This window comes from Podarcis liolepis (assembly GCF_965112155.1).
Source record: "Podarcis liolepis genome assembly, chromosome: 16".
In the NCBI taxonomy this organism is placed as follows: Eukaryota; Metazoa; Chordata; class Lepidosauria; order Squamata; family Lacertidae; genus Podarcis; species Podarcis liolepis.
Window position 1 is genome coordinate 17,975,605 of NC_139567.1, and position 26,529 is coordinate 18,002,133.

At 45.2% G+C, this 26,529-nt stretch overlaps 1 protein-coding gene and 3 long non-coding RNA genes across 4 annotated transcripts; 2 read left to right on the forward strand and 2 right to left on the reverse strand.

The window, feature by feature from the left end:
- The first annotated feature begins 1,479 nt into the window (after positions 1–1,479).
- On the forward strand, positions 1,480–10,899 carry LOC310696081. The gene is made up of 2 exons (XR_014520391.1): positions 1,480–2,428; positions 10,448–10,899. It is a non-coding gene; the product is annotated as an uncharacterized lncRNA (long non-coding RNA).
- A 5,345-nt stretch (positions 10,900–16,244) lies between these two features.
- Positions 16,245–26,037, reverse strand: LOC310696134 (uncharacterized protein). The gene is made up of 6 exons (XM_083481258.1): positions 24,272–26,037; positions 23,178–23,385; positions 22,414–22,837; positions 18,999–19,179; positions 17,905–18,112; positions 16,245–17,452 (listed from the first exon to the last, which is right to left on the reverse strand). The coding sequence occupies exons 1-6, from the start codon at positions 24,417–24,419 to the stop codon at positions 17,026–17,028; spliced, it is 1,596 nt and encodes a 531-aa protein (XP_083337384.1). The 5' UTR covers positions 24,420–26,037; the 3' UTR covers positions 16,245–17,025.
- Positions 20,887–22,302, forward strand: LOC310696093. Its single transcript, XR_014520413.1, has 2 exons — positions 20,887–21,307; positions 22,122–22,302. It is a non-coding gene; the product is annotated as an uncharacterized lncRNA (long non-coding RNA).
- On the reverse strand, positions 21,161–22,122 carry LOC310696100. Its single transcript, XR_014520424.1, has 2 exons — positions 21,726–22,122; positions 21,161–21,424 (listed from the first exon to the last, which is right to left on the reverse strand). It is a non-coding gene; the product is annotated as an uncharacterized lncRNA (long non-coding RNA).
- Positions 26,038–26,529: the final 492 nt, after the last annotated feature.

A 26,529-nucleotide genomic window follows, 5' to 3' on the forward strand; every position in this document is an offset into this window, starting at 1 on the left:
TAATGCTGACAATGAAGATCAGATGTACATTACAGGTCCCCCAAATCAGGAATGCAACCACGCACTAGAAGGGCAGGAGTGGAACAAATGTGGGTCGCAGCTAGCCTGTGGGAGGCTTTCATCCACATCCCAGTGCCAGCTCTTCGAACAAGACCCTCTCCCACAGCAAGTCCTACTCCACAGTGCTTGTTCACACATTGCACTGAAGATTGGTACAAGCTGTCTCTACACATGTGCAACTGTTTCTTTGAGTGTGCACTTGTTGCTTTGCATAGCTCAACTATTGTGGACACTCGGGTTGTGAACGTGGTCTGTGTGGGAGGCATGTTTGCAACCCACAGCACCCGCAACCCGCAGTACCGCATCTGCACACGCACGGGTTGCGATTCGGTGCTTCTGTGCATACGCAAAGAGCAATTTAGTGCTGCGCATGCGCAAGCACCGAAACCCGGAAGTAACCCGTTCCGGTACTTCGGGGTTTTGGCGCGTCCGTAACCCGAAAACACGCAACATGAAGCCTCTGTAACCCAAGGTATGACTGTATTATGTACCAGACTGTACACTCATTGAACCTTACGTGTGAATAACTGGACAAGTGTACAGTCCAACTGTTGTGTACACAGATTGTGGGTAAAGGACCCCGAAGAAGATCACAATGAAAGCCAAATGAGACAAGCAACTGCTCTCACAGTCAGTAGACCCCAAGTATAGCAAAACAAAACAGATGGTCGGTAGATCTGTTGAAGCCTAGTAGATCTGCGGAAGCCGGTACAAGAAGGGAGATCCCCTTGGCCGCGCAGCTGTTTAAAATGGATAATCCATGCCCCCTGGTCGACTGGATTGGCCCGCTGGGGGCCATGACGCGGAGTTTTGCCAGCCCCCGCTGTGTGTGGAGGCCACATGGCCTGACCGCAACACCGCCCCACCAGAGGGTGGAACAGCTTTCCCATTCCAACAACAGTTTGTACATTTTTTTAAACAATAGTTTCTCATTATTTCCCCACAAATCCTTTTCAAACCTTGACAGTTCTTTACTGAAACCCACTCCTTTGACCAACCTAAACCATTTAGTAGGTGGTATTGTAACTAATCTGTTAATAAATGTCTTATAGCCTCAAATTTTTTCACCTTCAATTGGTTTCCTACTTCGGTTAATAGCTCTTTGTAAGTTGCCCATTCACCTTCCTTTTTTTAAAAAAACTGATATTGCTTCTAATGATGATAACCACCATGGAGTTCTACCTTCTAAAGATTTTTAGATTTTTCCCATATAGCATAAATTGATTTTCTTACAACATGGTTCAGAATCCCTTATGTACTTTGGTACTCCCATACCAAAGATATACATGCCACCCAAACCACCCTCTTCCTGCCCAGTTGAGAAAACAAGGTCCAGAGTGTGGCCTGCCACATATGTTGGGGCAGTAACACATTGGGACAGCCCCATGGTCGTCATGGCAGCCATGAAGTCCTGAGCCACCCCAGAGACAGTCGCCTCGGTATGCATGCTGAAGTCCCCCAAACCAGCAGCTTGGGAGTCCTTAACACTGCCTCTGAGACCAGCTCTGTCAGTTCAGGCAGGGAGACTGCTGGGCAGTGAGGTGGGCAGTAAACCAGAGGAATCTCTCATCTGTTCTGATTGCCCAGTGTCAGGAATACATACTCTAGATTCCCCCCACAACTGGAAAGAGAACCTGGAGAGAGAGACGGGATCTCTGTAGACTACAGCAACTCCCCGTCCCTGATCCTCCAGTCTGCCCTGATGCTGCCCTGAGCACCCAGCTGGGCACAGATGGGGGTGAGATCATGGATTTCGGAGGTCTTATTCGGAGCTGACCTGGCATTCAGCAACAGCAGCCACAGACCTGAGGGCTGGCTGGTAGGATAACCACAATTCCCCAGGTTGGAGGAATTGTCGACCAAATACTCAGAAGGATAAATTCCCCAGGATTTGGGGGGAACCTGATGTAAATTAAACCAAGCGAAACTCTCTGGGATGCCAGTTCAGAAGGGTTCTGCTTTCCCAGCCCATGGGTTGGCCTCAGCTTACTGCCAGCACCCTCCCAGTCACCCCTCCCTGCTCTCTTCCTCCCCAGATATAACTGCGTTCATTGTGCAATTTTGATTTCCTTGCTTTTTAAAGAGCTGTTTGTAAGTCCTGCACTGGTCTCTGAGCTTGGGAGCATCAGACGGGTGTTCATTCCCAGTGGCTACTCCCCCAGCGCGGGATAAGACTGAAGTCAAGCTGTTGCTGGCGTCAGTCTTTTTGGTCAAAGCCCAGCAGCAGAGAGAACTCTTCAAGACAAGATCACCTCTGAAGATGGAAGCATCCCAGAGAAATGTTAATTCGTACCTTGCCCTTTCTATCTTCAACCTGCTGTGTTGCTGTCTGCCGCTTGGAATCGCAGCTCTCGTCTTCTCTCTCCAGGTAAGTCTACTTTGGGGTTCTTTGCCTCACTCTGCAGAAGAGAATGCTGAACATTCAGCTCTTTAAAACATCCATTGGGCAGAGGAGAGATGTTTGCATTTATATGTGCACATGTGTGAATGTTTAGTACGCTTGTGCGTACTTTATGCGCAGTGTCTTCCTCCACTAAAAATTCCAACAATTTCCTCAACATGAAACTTTTGATCCCAGATTTCTAACTGCCCTGGAGAATGGATTTGTAAAAGGGCTTTGCGTTTTTGAGTGTGGGGTGGTTTGTGTCTGGATGTTGTGGAGGGCTTTTGGTGTTGGTAGGCAAGAAAATAATTGTCAAAGACGCAAGCAGCATAGTAGATTGCTTTGCAAATTAAAGACATTCATGATTTTTGGAATTGCTAGTAGATTTTATCTGTCCTCCCCCCCCCCTTTAATTCTCTGCAAAGGTTTGGTGCAGGGATGGAAGATGCCAATCTGGGCTGTTGGGAACAACACACATTTCTATTAGCAGCTTTCAGTACCATCAACCATGGTATCCTTCTGGACCATGCTGGTGGGATGGGACTTGGAGGCATTCTGCTACAGTGGTTCTGTTCCTTCCTGGAGGAATGAACCCAGAAAGGGGGGGGGGGCTCCTGTTTGACACCATGGACATTGGCTGTGGGGTCTCTCAGGGTTCTGTTCTGTTCCCTATGCTATTTATCAACTGCATGAAACTACTGGGAGAGGTTGTCCAGAGCTTCAGGGTTGGGTGTCATCAATATGCTGATGACACCCAGCTCTGTTTCTCCTCCCCACCTGAATCCACAGAAGCTGCCTTGGTTCTAAACTGGTGTTTGTCATCAGTGATGGACTAGATGTGAGTGAGCAAATGGAAACTTAATCCATACAAGACAGAGCTGCTCTTGGTCAGTCAGAAGGCAGAACAGGGAAGAGGGATTCAGCCTGTGCTGGTTGAGGTAACACTCCCCCTGAGACCAAGAAGAGATATGATAGTCATCTTCAGGTATCTCAAGGGCTGTCACATGGAAGAGGGAACAAGCTTGTTTTCTCCTGCTCTGGAGGGTAGGACTCGAACTCGTGGCTTCACATTACAAGAAGGGAGATTCCAACTAAACATCAGGAATAACTTTCTGATGGCAAGAGCTGTTTGGCAGTGGAACAGACTCCCATGACAGGTGGTGAACTCTCCTTCCTTGGACGTTTTTAAGCAGAGGTTGGGTCACCAGCTGCCATGGATGCTTTAGTTGAGAATCCTGAGTTGCAGGGGGTCAGACTAGATGACATCCAGGTTCCCTTCCAACACTATAGTTCCAGCATTCTATGATTCTAAGACACAGCTTTGCAGTTTGGAAAAAAGATGGATCCATCTCTAATCAAATTGTAAATGTTTAATGCTTTGCCCTAAGCCACTGGCCAGGGGTGGGGTGCAGGGTGTTTCTTAAACCCCACAGATGCATGGGCCATGAGAGCATCTGGAGAAAAGATTGACTCTGGCAGGGTTTGAAAAACAAAAGTACTCTCCCTGCCCGCATGCCAAACACACACACACACTGTTCTTGGCTTATGGAGCTGTCTTGTGTGTCTGCTGCAAATGAGAAAATTGGAACCAGGAGAAAGAGTTTACAAACTGCCACTTGGGAATCCATTTTGCAACTTTTAGGAGACTGGAGGGCTGGAAGCGATTTCACAATACGATTAAAAGATGCACAAAACAATTGCGTGCATAAAAACCGTTGAAACAACTACACCCATCAGGAACAGTTTCAAATTCAATACAGATGCTAACTATTTCATTAGGAAGGGGTGGGGAGGTGGGAAATCACTCCAGCTTAACAGATGCTCACCTTTCGCAGTCCTGGTGGCTTAGAAAAGAGAACCTCTGCATATCCCTAGGACTAGCTTATCCCTAAGGCTGCAGACAGCCTGTGATCTGTCAGGTACTGTTGGGAAGGGCTGCAACTCACTGGTAGAGCAATGGCATTGCTTGCCATGGATCCCAGGAGCATCTCTGGGAAGGGCTGGGGAAGATTCCTGTTGAAACCATGGAGCACTGTTAGCTAGTCAGTCTCAACCAGCCTTGGTGCCCTCCTGGTGTTTTGGACTACAACTCCATCAATCCAGCAACCAGGAGAGTCTGGAGGGCACCAGGCTGATGAAGACTGCTATATAGTTGGTGATACTGAGTTAGATGGCTCCAATGACTCTATGCAAGGCAGCTTTGCAAGTTCCGCTTCTGCTTTCTATTAACAACGATCAAATGTGGTCATAAATAGAGAGCCAGTGTGGTGTAGCCGTTAAGGAGTGTCAGACTAGGACTGGGAGACCTGGGTTCGAATCCCCACTCTGCCATGAAGCTCCCTGGGTGACCTTGAGCAAGTCACTCACTCTCAGCCTAACCTACCTCAAAGGGTTGCTGTGGGGATTAATTGAGGAGTGGGCTAACCATGTACACCAGCTTAAAGGTAAAGGGACCCCTGACCATTAGGTCCAGTCGTGATCGACTCTGGGGTTGTGGTGCTCATCTCGCTTTACTGGCCGAGGGAGCCGGCGTACAGCTTCCAGTCATGTGGCCAGCAACTCCATTTACCTTCCCGCTGGAGCGATACCTATTTATCTACTTCCACTTTGACGTGCTTTTGAACTGCTAGGTTGGCAGGAGCAGGGACTGAGCAATGGGAGCTCACCCATTGCGGGGATTTGAACCGCCAACCTTCTGATCAGCAAGTCCTAGGCTCTGTGGTTTAACCCACAGCTCCACCCACGTCCCGTACACCAGCTTACTAATAAGAATAATACAGTAAATACAAAAGCTTTTCACACAGCTCCAAAATGGCTTAACAGCATATGGTTCTTTTAAACAAAGTGGATTCATGAGGGAGAGCGTCAGAAAGGGAAACAGATGTGTTCTTCCAAAAATTTAGGCAAGGTTTTTCTCCCACGCGGACTGTGTTGTCCCAAGGCAGATCTGACAGCCCCCACATGCTTGGCTGAGGAGCTCTGCCAAATACTCCCTTCGCTGCAAATGATCCCAGGGCGGAGGACAATCAACAACTTAAAGCCGTAAGGAACATTGCTAGATCCACCCATACAATCAAATCAGGACAGATAAAGTAAATCAGCGGATCAGCAGCCAAACATTGCATACCCTCCCACATTCAACAGATGAAAACAGAGCTATTCCAGTCCACATCAGTATCACTGCTAATTAGCTGTATTTACTGATACGGGTTTCCTTTCCTCCTCAGGCTTCCTTAAAGGCAATACATAAATACAAAGATTTTTGTGTTTAAAATACTGCAGTTTTGCATGTTTCCTCTAATAACTTTTGTACCGACCAGAAGGAAATGCTCAAATCAGTGTTTTGCACTCGCAATAGATGTCTGACAAAGAGGGGATTTACGTTGTCCTTCCCCATGCCATCCTTATTGCTCTCTTCCTCATCACATGCTGCCTTCCATCCTTTCAACTGGAGATGCCAAGGATCAAGCATGAGACTTTCTGCGTGCAAAGTAGGCCTTCTGCCACCAAGCTACGGCCCCACCCCAAGTTGCTGTCCTGTGTCTTGATATCTGCACTGTGCTGTGTGGGTCAATGGTCACTTGGCTCCTTCTGGTGTTCTGTGGGGGATCTGTGCTTCCCCTTTATAGCTTCTTGCCAGTGTGTCCTGCGCCACCATTTGGCATATTGGGGCAAGTGCTAGGTTCCCAGGGCTTTTACAGGACTTGCTGCTGCTGCTTCACCCACACAGGGCAGGGAGCTAGGTGCATTCAGCACGCACCATTGCCATGGATGGGCAGCAAACAAACAGCTCCTGCCCTCAACCAGCAAGTGATGGGTGTTGCCCAATCTCCCCCACACCCAGGATCTGGGACAGGGCCTGCTTCCCAGAACAACTGCATGGTGCCACCATAAGAGCCCAGTAAGAGCCCTGAAGGATTGGATCAACTTCTCTAGTTTGTGGTAGCGAACTATGATTTTCAATGCCATTGTGTCAGCTCGAGTGGCCCTCCTTGTGCTTTCAGCTGGCCTTGCTGTTGCCATGGTCACCAGCTCTTCCCATTTCTCCATCATCATTTTTGCTGAGACCTGCTTGCTGTGGAGGTCTGGCTACCCTACTGGTCAGAGTTCTGTGGGGCTGTCAATCTGGGGCAGCCTGTTGTGTAGGAGCAAGGCATTTCCTTACTAAGTTGCCATTGCAAAAGGAGTGGTTTTGATACATTTTGGGGGCTCACCTGTTCTTAAGGTACAGGGACCCCTGACCGTTAGGTCCAGTCGCAGATGACTCTAGGGTTGTGGCGCTCACCCCATTGCGGGGATTTGAACCGCCGACCTTCTGATCAGCAAGCCCCAGGCTCTGTGGTTTAACCCACAGCACCACCCGCGTCCCATTCACCTGTTCTTAGTGTTACCCTATTTTTAAAAATGGAAAATCTGGACATGGGAACTTCTGACGTGGGCCACCATACCCCTGGGTTTTCCTGGACATTTTTTTACTGATTTTCAGAAATTCTCCCCGGATGGTATTTCCAACGGACAATCCCAGATATGTCTGGGAAATCCCAGACCTAACTTGTTCGTTAGAATAAAAAAATTCCTTCCAGTAGCACCTTAAAGACCAACTAAGTTAGTTCTTGGTATGAGCTTTCGTGTGCATGCATACTTCTTCAGATACACTGAAACAGAAGTTGCCAGATCCTTCTATATAGTGAGAAGGTGGGGAGGGGTATTACTCAGAAGGGTGGTGGGAATGGGAGATTGGCAGATAGCTGAGATGAGCCTGTTTACGACTCTTAACAACTGCAATAGGTCTTACAGGAAAGGGCAAGGGGTGAGAGGGTGAAAAATGACTTAGTCATGTATAATGAGATAAGTTCGTTAGAAGTACCGTATTTTTCTCTCTATAACACGCAGATTTTATCTCCTAAAAAGGAAGGGGAAATGTCTCTGTGTGTTATTGAGCAAATGTGTGGTCCCTGGAGCCGAAAAATCAGGCAAAAATCAAACCGCGCATCTCGGAGAAGGGAAACCTGAAAAGAGGAAGTTGCTGCTTTCCTGCATTCTGCCTCAGGGTCTTACTACCCACCCTTTTCTGTTTCGTTGCTGTGTTTGCTCAAACAGAACAAAGAGCAGGGAAAGCCCCTCCCCTCCAGGCAAGCAGAGGGGAAAGCAGAGCGTCGTTCCTTCCTCTCTGTGCTCCGGTGCTGCTGAAAGCATGCAGGTGGGAGAGAGAGAGATAGAGCGCGCGAGAGCTGGCTGGCTTGGGTGCGGGGAAAACTTTTGCCTTCCTTTCCTCCCTCCCCCCGTTATACCCCTCCCCTGCATTCTTAGCCAGCTGCTTCTCTGCACACTCCTCTCGTGCTCCTTGTCCCTTCTGTGTTTTTCCTTCCCACCCCACTTAAAATGTGGTTACAAAGCATGGATCCACATGGATCCTCAGGATCTTTGCATTGGGTCACCCCAAATTCACCATCAGAGCACATAGCATGTCCATGGCTACAGCCTGCCCCCCAAAAATCACGCACCCACTGTTGCCTGGGGCTGCAATGGTGCAAAAACGTGGTTACAAAGCATGGATCCACATGGATTCTCAGGATTTTTGCATTGGGTCACCCTAAATTCACCATCAGATCACATGCCTGTGGCCACAGCATGAAGCACAAAAATGATACATCCACTGTTTCATTCAGAATGTTTTTTCCCTTTTTCCTTGTTTTCCTCCTCTAAAAACGATGTGCGTGTTATGGTCAGGTGCGTGTTATAGAGCGAAAAATACGGTATGCCTTTCTTTACGCTGCACTTCTGCGCTGTTGGGTGAGCTAGAGTTAAGGTGAGAAGTGCAGACTCCCACAATACACCAAATAAAAATATGCCTCTTTGCTTAGCTGGGATACTTCCTAGCAGGGGTGCCAGCCCTTTTGATCCCCCCAGCTATAATTTTGTGGTAAGGCCCAGGCCAGAAGGCACGGAGGCAAAACATGGAGACCCCCAGCTCCTCCCGATGTCCTGACATCATGCGTACGACATTGCAGAGGGCCTTCTCGGTAGTGGCACCCACCCTATGTAACGCCCTCCCATCAGATGGCAAGGAAATAAACAACTCTTTGACTTTTAGAAGACATCTGAAGGCATCCCTGTTCAGGGAAGTTTTTAATGTTTGATGTTTTATCATTTTATTATCATTATTATTAATATTCTGTTGGGAGCTGCCCAGAGTGGCTGGGGAAACCCAGCCAGATGGGCGGGGTGTAAATTATTATTATTATTATTATTATTATTATTATTATTATTATTATTATTATTGCCCCCCGATTCGCCCTAACAAGCTGGCACCTCTGCTTCCTAGAGCTGATAACCAGATGTTATTACAGAGATGGATTTAGGGGAGCATGACTGGTGGCAAGAATCATCATCATCATTTTATTTGTATTTCGCCTTTCCACAGTTAAAACAATGCTCAAGGCGGCTTACAATATGAAAAGATTTACATAGTTACAAACATAGCATAGTCATAAAAATAAATAAAACACGTCAAAAACTACCTAACCAAACCGAACAATTTCCACATGAAAATAAAGATACAAAAATTTAATATCAATAACATAACAAAACCTTCCCCCTAAATACCCCAGTCCTTGCTGGGCAGCAGTCCTTATGAAGCCTGTCAGGCCCTGCCCTGGGCCAGGTGGAGAGAGGCAGGGACGAGGCCCTCAGGAGGTAGGGGGGCCTGAATTTTTGCATTGCACATGACTCCCAAGTGGGGAGGGGGGGTGCAGAGGGTGCCCTCCCAGGTACGGAATAGCTGCTCGGGTGCACGGAGCAGTGTGCGTGCCCTGCAGCCGGGGGTGGAGCGAGCCGCCAATGGAGGACATTCAGCACGCCGCACGCTCACGACTCCCGAGCCTCCCCTAGCTGCCAAATTGAAGGGGGGGATGCAAAGCGGCGTAGCTCCCCCCTTCCCCCGATGGCTCGGGGTAGGCTTGGGAGTCGCAGGCAGGCAACGCACTAAATGTCACCTCCCTCAGCGAAGACACCCAGGGCGGTCTGCCCCCACCACACCCCTTTTCCTCCGCTCCTGGCACAGGATACCACTGAAATCTGATAGCCCAAATTGGTAGGAGGAAATAACAGAGGCCAACCAGAGAATACTGAGAAGCAAAGCAGCTACTAAGCCTGAAGGAAGGTTTTTTTTCACCTCCTCCCTCCTTGCAGAGAAACATTTGGTCAGCTTGGTTTCAGGACTGTCTTCCTGTGCTGCTTCAGACATGTGGCTTATATATTTATGTACCTGTTTGCTTGCTACATTTATGAACATTTATTATATATCTAAGACCTTAAAGGGACGTGGGTGGCGCTGTGGGTTAAACCACTGAGCCTAGGACTTGCCAATCAGAAGGTCGGCGGTTCGAATCCCCACGACGGGGTGAGCTCCCGTTGCTCGGTCCCTGCTCCTGCCAACCTAGCAGTTCGAAAGCATGTCAAAGTGCAAGTAGATAAATAGGTACCGCTCCGGCGGGAAGGTAAACGGCGTTTCCGTGCGCTGCTCTGGTTCGCCAGAAGTGGCTTAGTCATGCTGGCCACATGACTGGAAGCTGTACGCCGGCTCCCTCAGCCAATAAAGCGAGATGAGCACCGCAACCCCAGAGTCGGTCACGACTGGACCTAATGGTCAGAGGTCCCTTTACCTTTACCTTTACGACCTTAAAATTCTTATCACACTTTGCAAGGGGCTGGCCAACTTGAATAAAATATTGTGGGGGCCCAGGTGAGCCCCATCCTGCATAATCAATCACATGATGCAGTGCGCACATAGCATTTGAATGCCCATCGACTTTGTGGGGGCCCAGCTCCCTCAAATATTTTATTGTGGGGGGTGAAGGTGGCTCCTATGGCAGGTGCTGATCTCCAAATGCATGACAACAGACCAGTTGGGCTTACTCTCCCCCTGGGTTGATGGAAGCTGTGGAGCTGGAAGGTGTTCTAGCTTAAGCCACTCTGAGCCCTGATTTCTCTCTCCTTCCCCAGGCGAGAAATGCCAGCAACGAAGGAAACATCAATCAAGCCGCAAGCTCTTCCCGCACGGCCCGCATCCTGAATATCATTGGGATTGTCATTGGAGCAATTATGTTCGTGATTATTATAGTGATTGTTGCTGTCGGTTCAAAAAATAAACACTAAGAGGAGATGTCCCTCACGCTTCCTCTCAGAGAGTGCTCCTGTGATGGCCCTTGGGAGTGGATGCAGCGTATTCTTACAAGGGCTTCCCGATCCAAGTAGTCACGATCCACCAGCAAAATTGTCAGTTCAAAGAGACAATGCTACAAAGCCGCAGTTTTTCTGAAGGGGGAGGGCTCTTTTGTACTATCTCTGATTAATTGCTTTGCTTTCTTTTTGAGGGGGGGAAAACCCACCCTACTCAATCATGCTTTGCATGCTTCGAGAGCATGGTGACATGTAACCCAATAAAACAAATGAATAGATGAATCTTGCTGCGTGTTATCCTTTCCTTCCCTAGCAACTAGAGAACTGGAGGAAAGTTGGTTTGTTCGGTTTATTTAGGTGGTGACGGCCGTCAGTGTGCTTTGGTTTCACATCAGTCAAACGATCCAGGCCATAGCTGCATCAACGCAGCGAGCGCATCAATATTATTATTCATTTCTTGTTTATACCACATTATATTTTTTAAAGAAAAAATCTCAAAGCAGTTTGCAACACATTAAAACATCAAAGGCAACATAATTAACAGGAAACTAAAATATTATCTTAAAGGTAAAATGTTGCAAAGGAGGTCAACTACAGAAAGCACATTTAACATAGCAAAGTTAACAAACAAAATTCAAAAGAAAACATTACCTAAGGATGTCAAGTATAAAATGTGCATTTAAAACAGCATAGTTAGCAAGAGAATAAAATATTCTCAGTCAGCAGGGAGTTCTAGAGTGTAGGTGCTGCCACACTAAATTATCCGGTTCTTACAAATGTGGAACAGGCATCATGTGGCTTCCACCAATCAAAGTGGCCAAATGGTCACGTGTGGGGCAAGGCGATCCTGCAAGCAAGCTGGTCCCAAGTTGTTAAGAGCTTAGTATACTAATAGTACCGGTAACTCCTTGTACTTGACCGGGCAGCAAATCCACCATCAGTAGGAAATCAAAATTAAATTGAAGCTGCAGTAAAACAGCAGGATAAATATTTAGCAGGGTGGCTCAAACCTGGTTGTTGTTGTTTTTTGTTGTTTTTTAACTGCAAATTGCTGCAGAAATGTGGAGAATGGAATTTAAGACAAAAAATTAGAAACTGAGAAAAAACAAAATTTGACATAATTGTCCGCGCTAAGGATTTCAGTTTGTTAGTGTCCTGTAAACAAACAAATTATTTGCTGTTTCTTATGACAATCACAACTTTACCTTTCTTTTAACAAGATCAGTGTTCTTTGGTTTTTTGGTTTTGTTTTGTTTTTTATAAAAATAGGTTAGCTTAAAAAATTAGAAATATTCATGGAAGGTGTGCCTTTCGATTAGTATTAACCAATATAAATACAGTGGTACCTTGGGTTACAAATGCTTCAGGTTACATACGCTTCAGGTTACAGACTCCGCTAACCCAGAAATAGTACCCCGGGTTAAGAACTTTGCTTCAGGATGAGAACAGAAATCGTGCTTTGGCGGTTAAGAACAGACCTCTAGAACGAATTAAGTACTTAACCCAAGGTACCACTGTAAATGGAACACCCATGCCCAGAGGCCGTCTATCACAGAGTACCAGATACCTAGGGGAATGGTGGAGCAGGTCAGCCAAAGTGTTTTGCTCATGTGTTATTCTCAGAAGCATCTCAATGGACACTGTTTGGAAGCTGCATACCAGACTAGACAGATCTGCTCCAGCATAGCTCTGGATGAAACATTATTCACAAATGACCGCTGGATGGGAGCACCAGGAAATGCTCTCTACCCACCCCACCCCCTGTTCATGTGTCCATTTGCACATGACAAAAACATGAATCTATGGCCACACATGTTCAGAAGGCAAGCAAGTGGAAGGGGGCAATGAGAGAGAGAACTCAAGCTGGTTCTCAGTCTCACTTGCTGAGCACACAGACAGATCATTGTCTTGAGGAAGAGGGACTCTGGTTCTAAACAACGGTTTCCTGTTTCAGATAGCATCTTGCGGCTTCCAGCTAAATGCCTTCCAGATGTTGTCAGGCTCCATCTCCCAATGGCCAGTTGTCAGAGGTGATGTGAGCTGTGATCCAGCAATATCTGGGGTCATGCCAGTTGTACAGCCCTGGGGGATCAGGGTTGGGGAATCTGTTGAACTCAGATTCCAAAGTGGGCTCATTTGTTGCAATCTGGTCAGATCAAGCCCCTGGATTGCATCCTGAGTTTACTTCAGAATCCACAGTCTGGTGGATTCCTTTACAGAGTGGCCCACGGACTGCATCGCTGCAGGAAGTTGCATTCTTGCCCTTGCAGACCCAGTAACGGACGTTGCAGCTTTGGTGTCTGTGAAAGAAACGAAAGAGGAGACTGCAATGTCAAGTAAACCAAGCAAGACAGAACCCCAAGTCCTGCTTTGAGGACTTGAAGAGGAGAACAGAGGGCAGAGTTCCTGATTGTATAGGCATTTCTAAGCACACACACACCCCTATGGAAATTGCTGAATGCACAAAGAAGTATACATTTCTTACAAAACATTTGATTCCTGAGGATGCTAAAGCTATCCAATATCCAATACCTAGGGGCTGGAGGGTCTCGCCAGGGTCTTGCAAAGTGTATGCAAAAATCACCCAGAAAGCTGTCTCCAGTTATTTGTGCAAGGCCATGAGTTTACACAAGAGATGGGAGCTGAGCAGTAGAAGAAATGTCAAGGTGGTATGAAGGCAGACCGCTGGAGACTATGGAGTCTATGACATATATATGTGTGGATCTGCACCACAAAGAGATCAAACGTCCCATCCTTCTTGCACCATGGCACAAAGGCATGCAGGTTTTTTCCGCCCTTCCTCCTCGCCTTGCCCTCACTCTGGAGGCTTTGAAGCAGTTGGGTCTCACAAAATGTAGTACAGTGGTACCTCGAGTTACATACGCTTCAGGTTACAGACTCCGCTAACCCAGAAATAGTGCTTCAGGTTAAGAACTTTGCTTCAGGATGAGAACAGAAATCGTGCTTTGGCGGTGTGGGGGCAGCAGGAGGTCCCATTAGCTAAAGTGGTGCTTCAGGTTAAGAAAAGTTTCAGGTTAAGTATGGACCTCCGGAACGAATTAAGTCCTTAACCCGAGGTACCACTGTAATTTCTAAAGTGGCTATTGCTGTAAAGTGGTGTTTTTTTCAGGGTGATGTCTATACAGCTCCTTGCCAAGGGCGCAAGGGACTCTAAGGTGTGTTCAGCTGAACATGGCCAGAGTCCCCCTGAAATATACTCGGAGTCGAGTGTGGATTTCATGCTCCTTATTCAGCTCATAGTAGTGACGAATGGAAGTTCCCCCGAAATGTCTGCTTTATATACATTATTTACACAATGGGCCCCACATGATTGGCTAATTCTGGGATTCTCCTGTAGGCCAATCAGGTTGCAGATTCACTTCCACCTGGAGTTGGATTGGGTGGCTCCTGCGGACCAATCAGACTGCTGCATTCTAGATCCTATTGTTCTAGGACCAATCAGACTGCCGCATTCTGAATCCTATTTTCATGGGAGAAATGTTGGAGGGTACGGAGTTATGTGACTCCCCGAGCCAAGGAAATAAGTAATTTTATACGACCTTTAGGTGACATCTGAAGGCAGCCCTGTATAGGAATATTTTTTAATGTTTAATGGGTGGTATATAAATAATATAAATTATTATTACTACTGCTGCTGCTACTACTACTACTATGGAATAGGACGTCCCTATTTTCATTGGAGAAATGTTGGAAGTATGGGCACAACAATGTACTGTAATTTATTCTGACCATAGAGCGTCCCCATCCCTCAGTATTGTTGCACGACAAAACTACATGCAAATGCCGCTTCTGGGTTTTGATTTCTGTTGATGCTTTAAGAGCTTCTTGCCTGATGGATGAATGCTCCCTAGGAAGCAGTAAGCCTGAAAATCAAAACCAGGCTTAGCAAAGCACTACTCCCACGCAGGAGCAGATATTAAAGAAAAACAAATTGCGGAAGCCATAGTTTCAGATCCACGTCTGTGTTCAGTCTAGAAGGGATACCATAAACATTTTTATTGTGCAAGCACAAATTGCGCTTCCAGGAACTCATCAGGACAGGGGGCCTCAGCCCAGGGGACGCTGGCCTCTGGATGCTTCGCAAAGAAAAATATTTTGCTATGAATCTGGCAGCTCAACATCCCTCCAGATCCAATTCAGCTCCACCTAGCGCTGCAGATGAAAACCACATGGCAACCACTGTCCCCGTTGCTTAGCTCAGCTCTTCTTCACCAAGGAGGAGCCACCACTTCTGTCCTCCCGAGTGCAAAGATGGGCAAAGTGAGGACATCATCTCCTGACAACAGCCAGGCAGGGCTTTCCCTGTGCGACACGTCCTCGTTGCAGCTCAGCTCCTTGATCTGTCTTCAGCGTCAGCCTTGAGCCCTGATGCACAGAGGTCAAGGAAGAAGAGAGTACCTCTGTGGATGTGCAGAGTGCCTTTCACTCCCTGCCAGGGGCATTGCAGGGCATTTAAATGACACACCTTTCCCTGTGCTAATTTTTTAAGTGTAGATACTGTTATGTACTGAAGTTCTCACCCTGGGCCAGCAGGGGGATACTGTAGATAGTTTTCACTCAGGTCCACATATGCAAATAAGGAATTGAAAGTGACGTTCAGTGGTTGAATAGTTACAGAATGTTGTTACTGTTGTTTTGTAGTTGAGCTCTATATAAGCAGGTTGGCTGAACCCTTCAGCTCAGTTCTGTTCTGGCCTGTGAATAAACAAGAGCTGTTTGAAGAATCGCTGTGTCGTCTGATATGTTCACCCACAACTTAACAGATACAGGTTTAGGCCTCTGAATGAGTGGAGGTCAGTGGGTAGGAGTCCCAACAACAGACACAAAGTTTTGCAGCAGGCCCAGCTATTGGTAAGCCAAGTTTGGCTTAAAAAACAAAACAAAAAAACTTTTTCAAGTTTGGGGCCCGGTGCAAAAGATGCTGTGTGGACACCCTGGGTACTTATGAACATTGATTTCATTGATTTGACCACTTTAGGTCAGGGAACCCTGGGGTTCTCTAAACCCTGGGTCACCAGCCTAGCACCCATGGGTGCCATGGCATCTGTAAAGGCTTTCATTGGTACCCCAGGAAAGGTGACCCAACTTCTGAGCTTTCTTTTCTTGAAAGAAAGTTATGGGGCTAAATGTGCAGGTACCTTCTAGGGAATTTCTGTGAAATGAGTTTGATGTGGCCAGCATGTATATTTCTCCTGGTACTGTTATTGTTGGACAGCAATGACATCAATGTGTGGGTGAGGAGGGAGAGAGAGGGAGATAATTGTTGTGTGATCTCCACAATCAGGACTGGCACAACATAGCTAACTTCCCACTGTAAGCATAAAGTTGTCGGCTCTAAATTTTTTGCTATGCCACACTCCCACATGGTAACCATTTTGTGACTAGTACCCCCAGCACTCCCATTGATATGTGCCCATTGGTTCCAAAATTTTGGCTACCACTGTTCTAGATGGTGTTGGACTACAACTCCCACAAGCCCTGACCTTTGGTCATGCTTGATGGGCCTGATGGGAACTGTAGTCCAACAAAATCTGAATGGGGAGCCACAGGATCTCCACCCCTGCTTTGGCTTGTAAGCCTGAGGTAGGACATATGTGGCTTCTAATTCCTATGCTGGGCCGGGTGGCTTTCTTTTCCTTCTTTTAACATACAATTCTTTTATTAATTTTTTCAAACATTTTTACAATAACCTTCAAATCAAATAATTACATTATTTCATAAGCTGACTTCCCTCTCTCAGCTCCTCAGTGTTTTTACTCAAACCTTTTCTATTGCGTTATATCGTTATCTATTACAAAAGGTTTCTCTATTACAATTATTTGTCATTTTTATTCTGCTGATTTTATCTTGATTCCTGCCCACAATTTCATTTGACTGTAATATTTTCCCCCCTAAATAATCCATGAAAGGCTTCCATTCTTCTATAAAAAGTTCATCATTTTGATCTCTTAATTTCCCTTTCGGCATTGCCAATCCTGCTAGGGTTGCCATATTTCAAAAAAAAAAATTGGCCATTTCTGAGCTATTTTTAAGGGAAATCAGCAAAAAGCGCACTGCCGACATGGGCAGCCATACGTCCTGATTTTCCCAGACATTTCTCCAATTTCTTCCCAGGCACTATTTCTGACTGCAGTATTCCAGATATGTCTGGGAAATTCTGGATGTATGGCAAATCTAATTTCTGCATAGCCCATTAATTTTAAAAGTCACTCCTCCTTCAGTGGAACCTTCTCTTCTTTCCATTTCTGTGCCTGTAATATTCTAGATGCTGTTATCACATACATAGACTTTCTACAGAAATAACTAATCTCCAGAACAAAATATACCCCCCCCCAAACCCCCTCCTGCTTCACCCTGTTATTCTTTCAGTGGTCTTCCCTTCAGCTCTGGCGTTTTTGGGCCACCACAGTGCCGAATGCCTTTGCGTCTGTCTCAGATAGTGGCAAATCGATCTTGGTCTCCTTGAGCCACTTGACAGCAAAGCCTGCCTCCTTGAGGGCTTCCTCCACAGATGCCCACTCCAAGTAGAAGCAGGAGAAGGGCTGCTGGCCCACCTTGTAGTAGGTTTCTTTTAGGACCGAGCCTAAGATGAGGTGCCCCCCTGGTTTGACAAGGGAGCTGATGTTCTTCAGAGCAGAGTGGTAGGTGGGCAGGTCTTTGCAGGCCGCTTCCAGGCATAAGGAGGACAGCAAGCAGTCCGCTGGAGGCAGAGCCACAGGGCCCAATGGGCTGGCCTGGGTCACGTCGCATTTCAGTACCTGCTTAATGGCTCTTCGGACCTTTTCTTCCTTTTCTTCCCACTTTTCCCTGGGGAAGAATGAAAGATGAACATGACAAGATCCTTGCCCCCCACAATGCCCAACCCCTGTCCTCAGATGTTCCTAATTCCAGCCAGGCACATCTCAGGATCTCTCCACATCCTCAGCTGAATGTGTGAATAATTCCTGGTTGCCATGGATCTCAAAGGGTGAGCCAGTGGCCTACAAGTTACAAGCAAGGTGCAATTTACTCTGTATGTGCTTTTCAGCTTTGCAGATGTTATTTTCCTATTAGATGTCGGATCAGTAAAGGTGCTGTGCTGCTGTGCTCACATAAACCAACTGGGGAAACTAAACTACAGTGCCTGATTGCTGCTTGTTTCATTTGCGGTCTACAAAAACCTGTGATTGCTGTACCAACCTTCCTTCCAGAGGGTATCTGAGTGCCGAGGAGTCTTAAAATTCCACCTTCAATGTCCCATGCCAGAAAATTCTCCATACCTGTTACCCTCCAGCTCGCACACATATTTCACCACCGGGCTCCAGTCGAAAGCTCCTGGCTCCTTCCTTAGCCATCGTTGCATCTCCTCCCTGTTCTGATCGCAATAATCTGTGGCGACAATTTCTCGGAAGGACTCACAAGCCGAGAGGAACTGGTAGATGGTCGGTCCACTTCCAATATCAATCAGGGTGTCCCCTTTTATGTCATCTGCATGGAATTAACCCGTTAACCCATTTGTTCAGATTTCAGCCATGATTCTTGGATAACAACAGCCTCGCTTGGTCATTTCACATTTAGTCAACAACTTTATATGTGAATATTAGAAGGGAAAGCTTTCACAGTGTTTCAAAACTGTTGCTGAATCACTATAGATCAAGGGTGGCTAACCTGTGCTAATGGGGGAAGACAGAAAATCAATTCTATTTGTATTGGTAGGCAAACCTGCCTAACCTCTTTTCAAAACAATATATGAAGTGATGCACAGGTAGCTTTCAAAATTCACACATCTCTAAATTTTGCAGTGTAGATCTACAGTCAAGACATGAGTACAAAAATAGACATAGCAGGGTAAAGTGTGCATAAAAGTTCATGTCTTTATGAAACAATATTTGAAAGGTATCAGGGAAAACTGCTTTGCAAAAATCCATGTATTATGCAAAAATTGCACACAGAATTCTGTCTGTTAGGAGACGTTTGCACTAAAATGCTAATGCATTTTCATATGAACTTAATTATTCCCCCTGCAAATTGGAATGTGGAAATGTGGGGAACGGAACTTAAGGCTGGAAGAATGAGAAACAACAAATGACAGGTTTGCTCATTTTGACTTGCAGCGCTCTAAATGTTGCTGAACCACAACTCCTATCATTCCCCTGAGCATTGACACATGCTGGCCAGGGCTAATGGGAGCTGGAAAGCTACCACCGCTATAGATCCAACTGGTATTAAAGGTCTCTCCCACCATGGGCCACCTTAGAGGCTGGCAACTGTGGACATAATCAAATGGATCATTCATATCCCTTTCAGGGAATCTCTTTCCAGGCAACCCAGTTTTGTGACAGCTCTGGAGCCCATGAAATACACCAGCACTTACCTAAAGTGAATGCCTGGTGGAGATTTTTCAGAAAGAAAAACAAAAAGGCATGCTTGTTTTCTTTTCCAGAGCTGAAGTTGTAAAAGGTGTCCAAATATTCTTTTGGATTGAAATGTGCAGCATAGAAGTCTTTGTCGGTGAAAGCCATTTGCACGATCCTTGGAAACCTGCTCGGTTTTTGGAGTGTTTATAGGGAGTTTTGTTTACTGACTCCTCCTTTGCATTCCTATTATGCTATCTAGGGTCATTAGGGGGTTTTTCTTCTTCTTCTTCTTCTTCTTCTTCTTTAATGGTCACCAGAATTCCAGCCTATCCGGTCTTTCCTGCCCCTCTAAAATCCAAGCAAACAAGCAAATACCTTTTAAATATCTTCTAGGTTTACCTCTGGGACATCTTTCGTAAGCTAACCTTTTCTCCCCTATGTCTGAGAAATTATCTGTTGCAAACAATTATTATCTTGGAAACGGAGAGAGAAAATCCCAACGTCCCTTTGTGTAAAAACACTTAAACTTTGGGATCACAATACCTGGAAATAATTAACTTATTTGCCTAATGTTATACTGGCCCTGCTTCTTTGAGCTGTGTGGCAATTCCAGGGTGCATCATTTATGTAGTTCTGTTTTCCTTCGGAAGCAGCTCACAGCAGGTATAGTTCTAGATATAGCTTAACTTGTGATGGATTTCTTCAATAAACACACCATTGTGATATTTGATGTGACTTTACTTGGTGAAACAGAACAGCAGCTGCTGCTGGGGACTCCACAAAATCAGACCCTCCAACTATCCCTATTTTCCAGAGATGTCCCTGATTTAGAGAATTTGTCCTAGTTTCTGATTTCATCCCGGAATGTCCCACTTTTCCTTAGGATGTCCCTATTTTCATTGGAGAAATGTTGGAGAGTATGGATTTATCTGACCACTCAGCCATCTTGACTGGGAACAGTTGTGGACCACCGGTATAAAATTCACTGCATGTAATGCCCTAAGAGAGAATATTGTGAAAATGATTTATAGGTGGTACATGACCCCAGTCAAGCTTGCAAAAATTTATCATTTGCCTGATTATAAATGTTGGAAATGTAAAGAGACTGAAGGTACATTCTTTCACCTTTGGTGGACGTGCCCAAAAGATTAAGGCTTTCTGGGAAATGATCTATAATGAAATGAAAAAGGTATTTAAATATACCTTCCTGAAGAAACCAGAGGCCTTCCTCTTGGGCATAGTCGGCCAATTGGTGCCAAAGAAGGACAGAACTTTTTTTATGTATGCAACAACAGCAGCAAGAATATTGATCACAAAGTATTGGAAGACACAAGATTTGCCCACACTGGAAGAATGGCAGATGAAGGTGATGGATTACATGGAACTGGCAGAAATGACCGGCAGAATCCGAGATCAGGGAGAAGAAGTGGTGGAAGAAGACTGGAAGAAGTTTAAAGACTATTTGCAGAAATACTGTAAAATTAATGAATGTTGAAGGGATGTTGGATTGAAATTCAGCGGTATTGGTAAAAAGATGAATAAGAATATGTAAATGCGGATTGATAATGGCTGGAAATATATAGTTATAATAGGTTAAGACAATAAGTAAAGATAAATGATAGAGGGTAAGGATTTGCTGAACTAACTTTCTGAACTGGAATACAGAAGAGGGGTGTGTGAGGAGGTCAGGAAACAAGTAAATGAAATATAAGACATGAAAATATTGATTATTTTTCTTCTTTTTTAAACTTTCTTCTTTACCTTTTATGTGCTTGGTTTATGTATTTTTTTGTATTGTTTTTGTCTTTTAGTTTTGTTATTTTTTTGTTTTTTTATCCATAATTTTGTAACTTTCTATTGTTTGAAAATGTCTAATAAATATCTTTTAAAAAAAATGTTGGATGTCCCTATTTTCATTGGAGAAATGTTGGAGAGTATGGAGTTATCTGACCACTCAGCCATCTGAAGGAAATTCTGTACAGTCATACCTCCATTTACGTAACCCTCTGGTGGTTACGTAAACTTCGGGATGCGTGTGCGGCAAACCCAGAAGTATTTTACCGGGTTTTGCTGTTTGCACATGCGCAGAAGCGGTCCTCAGGTTGCAGAAACCTCGGGATCTGACCGGACCTCTGGAACGGATCCCGTCCACAACCGGAGGTACCACTGTATAGGGAAGTTTTTTAAAAAATGTTTAATGTTTATTATTTTTCTATATATGTTGGTAGCTGCCCAGAGTGGCTGGGTCAACCCAGTAAGATGTATGGGGTATAAATAGTAACATTCTCATTATGCAATTGGACCTCCCTATTTTCATCAGAAAAATGTTGGAGGGTGTGCAAAATGGAGTCCACAGGCCTATAAATTGCACAGGTCTATACAGAGGCATTTCCTCACCTTAGTTTTACACATGTGTAGAAATTTGGGCTTGTCCACATTTCCACTTACAGTGGTGCCTTGCAAGACGAAATTAATTCGTTCCGCGAGTTTTTTCGTCTAGCGCATTTTTCATCTTGCGAAGCACGGTGTCAGAAAAGTTTTGGAAAAGCTTCAAAAATCACCAAAAACCTCAAAAAAGGCTACCACACCGCATTCTATGAGTTGCTCCTTGAAGTCAAGTCGCAACTGTATTAACGGTGTTAAGAAAAAGGAAACAAACTTGCAAGACGTTTTCGTCTTGCGAAGCACCTCAAAAACCGCAAAACCCTTTTGTCTAGCGAGTTTTTCGTCTTGCGGGGCACCACTGTACTCTGTGGTTTTCTAAGCATGTGCTCTAAGAGGTTTTCCACTTGCCTTGCCACTTTCTTTGCTGTTTACTACTACAAAGGCCAATCTGAAGGAGAAGCAATGATCCAATTCAGCAGTAAACAGCAACTTTTCCTGGGGGGGGGGGGAGGCAGGAAAAGTGGAAGTGTGGATGAACCCTAATTCATGTTCTTGGAGGAGAAAAATGTCTGCATGGTCAGAATTAGATGCCTGATTCAGCAGGAAGAATAGGGTGCCTACTGGCTGCCAGGCAAACTCAAAGCTGAGTTCTTTCTGTGCAAACATTCTTGACACTTACAATCTGAGTAAACAGATTCTCCCAACAAGGTCTTTTCACACTCTGTTTTAACTTTTTTACAACTCTTGACATGTAGAGTCTCTATCAAAGCATATACTATAATTTATTTAATCTCAAATCCTGCCCGTAATTTCATTTGAGTGTAATCTTTTTCTAAATAGTCCATGAAAGGCTTCCATTCTTCTATAAAAAGTTCATCCTCTTGATCTCTTAATTTCGCTGTCAGCATTGCCATTTCTGCATAGTCCATTAAATGTGCTGTTGTCACATACATAAAATTTCTAAAGAAAAAACTAATATTTTTTGCAAATTCCACCACAAAATATTTCCTGCTTTGCCCTGCTTTTCTTTCAGTGCTCTTTACTTCAATTCTGGCATTTCTGGGCCACTGCAACGCAGACCGCCTTCGCGTCCGTCACAGAGAGCGGCAAGTTGATCTTGGTCTCCTTGAGCCACTTGACAGCAAAGCCTGCCCCCTTGAGGGCTTCCTCCACAGATGCCCGCTCCAAGTAGAGGCAGGAGAAGGGCCGCTGGCCCACCTTGTAGTAGGTTTCTTCTAGGATGGAGCATAAGATGAGGTGCCCCCCTGGTTTGACAAGGGAACTGATGTTCTTGAGAGCAGAGCGGAAGGTGGGCAGGTCTTTGCAGGCCGATTCCAGGCACAAGGAGGACAGCAAGCAGTCTGCGGGAGGCAGAGACACAGGGCCCAATGGGCTTGGCTGGGTCACATCACATTTCAGTATCTGCTTGATGGCTCTTCGGACCTTCTCTTCCTTCTCTTCCCACTTTTCCCTAAGGGAGAATGCAAGATGAATGTGAAAAGATTCCCCCGCCCCACAATGCCAGACCCCCCAAGTCTACCTAACTTCCAGGGACAGTCCCAGATTTACAGAAGCCATCCCAGTTATAGATTTGATCCCAGAATGTCCCGCTTTTCCTTAGGATGTCCCTAATTTCTTTGGAGAAATTTTGGAGGGTATGGAGTTATGCAACCCCTGAGCCAAGGAGATAAGTAACTGTATAACCTTTAGAAGACTTCTGAAGGCAGTCTTGTATTGGGAAGTTTTTGAAATGTTTAATGTTTTATTATGTTTTTATCTATGTTGGAAGCAACCCATCAAATTCTCCATACCTGTTACCCTCCAGCTCGCACACATATTTTACCACCGGGCTCCAGTCGAAAGCTCCTGGCTCCTTCCTTAGCCATCGTTGCATCTCCTCCCAGTTCTGTTCACAATAATCTGTGGCGACGATTTCTCGAAAGGACTCACAAGCTGAGAGGAACTGGTAGATGGTCGGTCCACTTCCAATATCAATCAGGGTGTCCCCTTTTATGTCATCTGCATGGCATCAACCCAATAACACATATGTTCCAATGTCAGCCATGATGCTTAGACAACAACAGCTTGGCCTGGTCATTTCACATTTCGTCAAAAACATTATATGTGAATATCAGCAGGGGAATTTTTTCACGGTGTTTCAAAATTGCTGCTGAACCCTATAGATCAAGGGTGGCTAACCTGTGCTAATGGGGGGAGGGAGAAATTCAATTCTATTTGCATTGATAGGCAAACCTGCCTACTCTGCTCTTTTCAAAACAATATATGATTTGACGCACAGGTAGCTTTCAAAATTCACACATCTCTGAATTTTGCAGTGTAGTTCAAGGAATGGGCTCAGAAATACATATAGCAGGGTAAAATGTGCATAAAAGTTTATATCTTAGCTAAAACAATATTTTTTTGAAATGCATTGTATTAGCAAAGACTGCTTTGCAAAAAATCTGTGTATTATGCCAAAATTGCACACAGAATTATGCAGTTAAATCAGTACTAAAATGCTGATGCATTTCTGTGCAGATGACATTATTCCCTCTACAGACTGGAAAATGGAAATGTGGGGAACTGGACTTAAGGCTGGAAGAATGAGAAACAACAGATGACAGGCTTGCCCATTCCAACCTGCAGCCCTCTAAATGTTGCTGAACCACAACTCCTATCATTCCCCTGAGCACTGACACATGCTGACCAGGGCTAACGGGAGCTGGAAAGCTACCACTGCTATAGATCCAACTGGTATTAAAGGTCTCTCCCACCACAGGCCACCTTAAAGGCTGGCAACTGTGGACATAATCAAATGGATCATTCATGTCCCTTTTGGGGATCTCTTTCCAGGCAACCCAGTGTGGCGACAGCTCTGGAACCCATGAAATACACCAACACTTACCTAAAATGAATGCCTGGTGGAGATTTTTCAGATAGAAAATCAAAAAGCCATTCTCATCTTCTTTTCCAGAGCTGAAGGTGTAATAGGTGTCCAAATAGTCTTTTGGACTGAAATGTGCAGCATAGAAGTCTTTCTCGGTGAAAGCCATTTCCACGATCCTTGGAAACCTGCTCGGTTTTTGGAGTGTTTATAGGGAGTTTTGTTTACTGACTCCTCCTTTGCGTTCCTATTATGCTATCTAGGGTCATTAGGGGTTTCTTCTTCTTCTTCTTCTTCTTTTTTAATGAAGTCACCAGAATTCCAGCCTATCCGGTCTTTCCTGCCCCTCTAAAAACCAAGCAAACAAGCAAATACCTTTTAAATATCTTCTAGGTTTACCTCTGGGACATCTTTCGTAAGCTAACCTTTTCTCCCCTATGTCTGAGAAATTATCTGTTGCAAACAATTATTATCTTGGAAATGGAGAGAGAAAATCCCAACGTCCCTTTGTGTAAAAACACTTAAACTTTGGGATCACAATACCTGGAAATAATTAACTTATTTGCCTAATGTTATACTGGCCCTGCTTCTTTGAGCTGTGTGGCAATTCCAGGGTGCAGCATTTATGTAGGTCTGTTTTCCTTTGGAAGCAGCTCACAGCTGGTATAGTTCTAGATATAGCTTAACTTGTGATGGATTTCTTCAATAAACACACCATTGTGATATTTGATGTGACTTTACTTGGTGAAACAGAACAGCAGCTGCTGCTGGGGAACCCACAAAATCAGACCCTCCAACTATCCCTATTTTCCAGAGATGTCCCTGATTTAGAGAATTTGTCCTAGTTTCTGATTTCATCCCGGAATGTCCCACTTTTCCTTAGGATGTCCCTATTTTCATTGGAGAAATGTTGGAGAGTATGGAGTTATCTGACCACTCAGCCATCTGAAGGCAATTCTGTACAGTCGTACCTCCATTTACGTAACCCTCTGGTTACGTAAACTTCGGGATGTGTGTGCGGCAAACCCAGAAGTATTTTACCGGGTTTTGCTGTGCGCACATGCGCGGAAGCGGTCCTCAGGTTGCAGAAACCTCGGGATCTGACCAGACCTCTGGAATGGATCCCATCCACAACCCGAGGTACCTCTGTATAGGGAAGTTTTTTTAAAAAAATGTTTAATGTTTTATTATGTTTTTATATATGTTGGTAGCTGCCCAGAGTGCCTGGGTCAACCCAATAAGATGTATGGGGTATAAATAGTAAAATTCTCAATATGCAATTGGACGTCCCTATTTTCATCGGAGAAATGTTGGAGGGCATGCAAAATGGAATCTACAGGCCTATAAATTACACAGGGCTTGTCCACATTTCCACTTATTCTGTCGTTTTCTAAGCCTGTGCTCTAAGAGGTTTTCCACTTGCCTTGCCACATTCCTTGCTGTTTACTACTGAATCAGAACAAACGCTAATCTGCAGGAGAAGCAATGATCTAATTCAGCAGTAAACAGCAACTTTTTTGGGGGGGGGGAGAGAGAAGTGGTGGGAAAAGTGGAAGTGTGGATGAAGACTAATTCAGGTTCTTGGAGGAAAAAAATGTCTGCATGATCAGAATTAGATGCCTGATTCAGCAGGAAGAATAGGGTGCCTACTGGCTGCCAGGCAAACTCAAAGCTGAGTTCTTTCTGTGCAAACATTCTTGACACTTACAATCTGAGTAAACAGATTATCCCAACAAGGTCTTTTCACACTCTGTTTTAACTTTTTTACAACTCTTGACATGTAGACTCTCTATTGTTACCGGAAAAATCTGAGGGCTCCTTGGACAAAAACAAAGACACCAACCAGGATAACTTGGAGCAAAACAGCAGCCTGTAGGCTTGGCCTTTATTGAACTGTTGCAACAGGGTGTTCCCCTCACTTGCAGGAGAGAGGAAAGACCCAGAAAGATGGTGTGCAAGACCTTATAAAAACTTTTGAAATTCCCATCCTCTAGGTCAAGCCCACCCCCAGAAACATCATGCATATATTACAGAAGGGGTTGACATCATGCATACATTACAGAAAGGAGGGGTTGAGGGAGGAGTTGTGGTGGTAACCTGAGTGTCCTGTCATCTGGCCTTCCCCCTCCCCATGAGTCACCTCCAGGAGACAAAGGGGAGTTTGCAGTTTCCTGCCCCCAGAGGGAAGATTTGATCATTGTCCTTTGTTTCAGTCCATGCTGAATCCACTCCCATATGCAAGTTCTTTGTGATTTTGATTGTCTTCTGTCTGGGATCAT

Excerpts from the sequence above, each read along its gene's own strand:
- LOC310696134 (XM_083481258.1), bottom strand. The coding sequence starts at position 24,419 with ATGGCTTTCACCGAGAAAGACTTCTATGCTGCACATTTCAGTCCAAAA. Across the intron at positions 19,180-22,413 it reads TGGCCCAGAAATGCCAGAAT|CAAAAACCGAGCAGGTTTCC; the intron begins TGAAGTAAAGAG and ends CTATAAACACTC. Across the intron at positions 17,453-17,904 it reads TGCGAGCTGGAGGGTAACAG|GGAAAAGTGGGAAGAAAAGG; the intron begins GTATGGAGAATT and ends ATTCTTCCCCAG.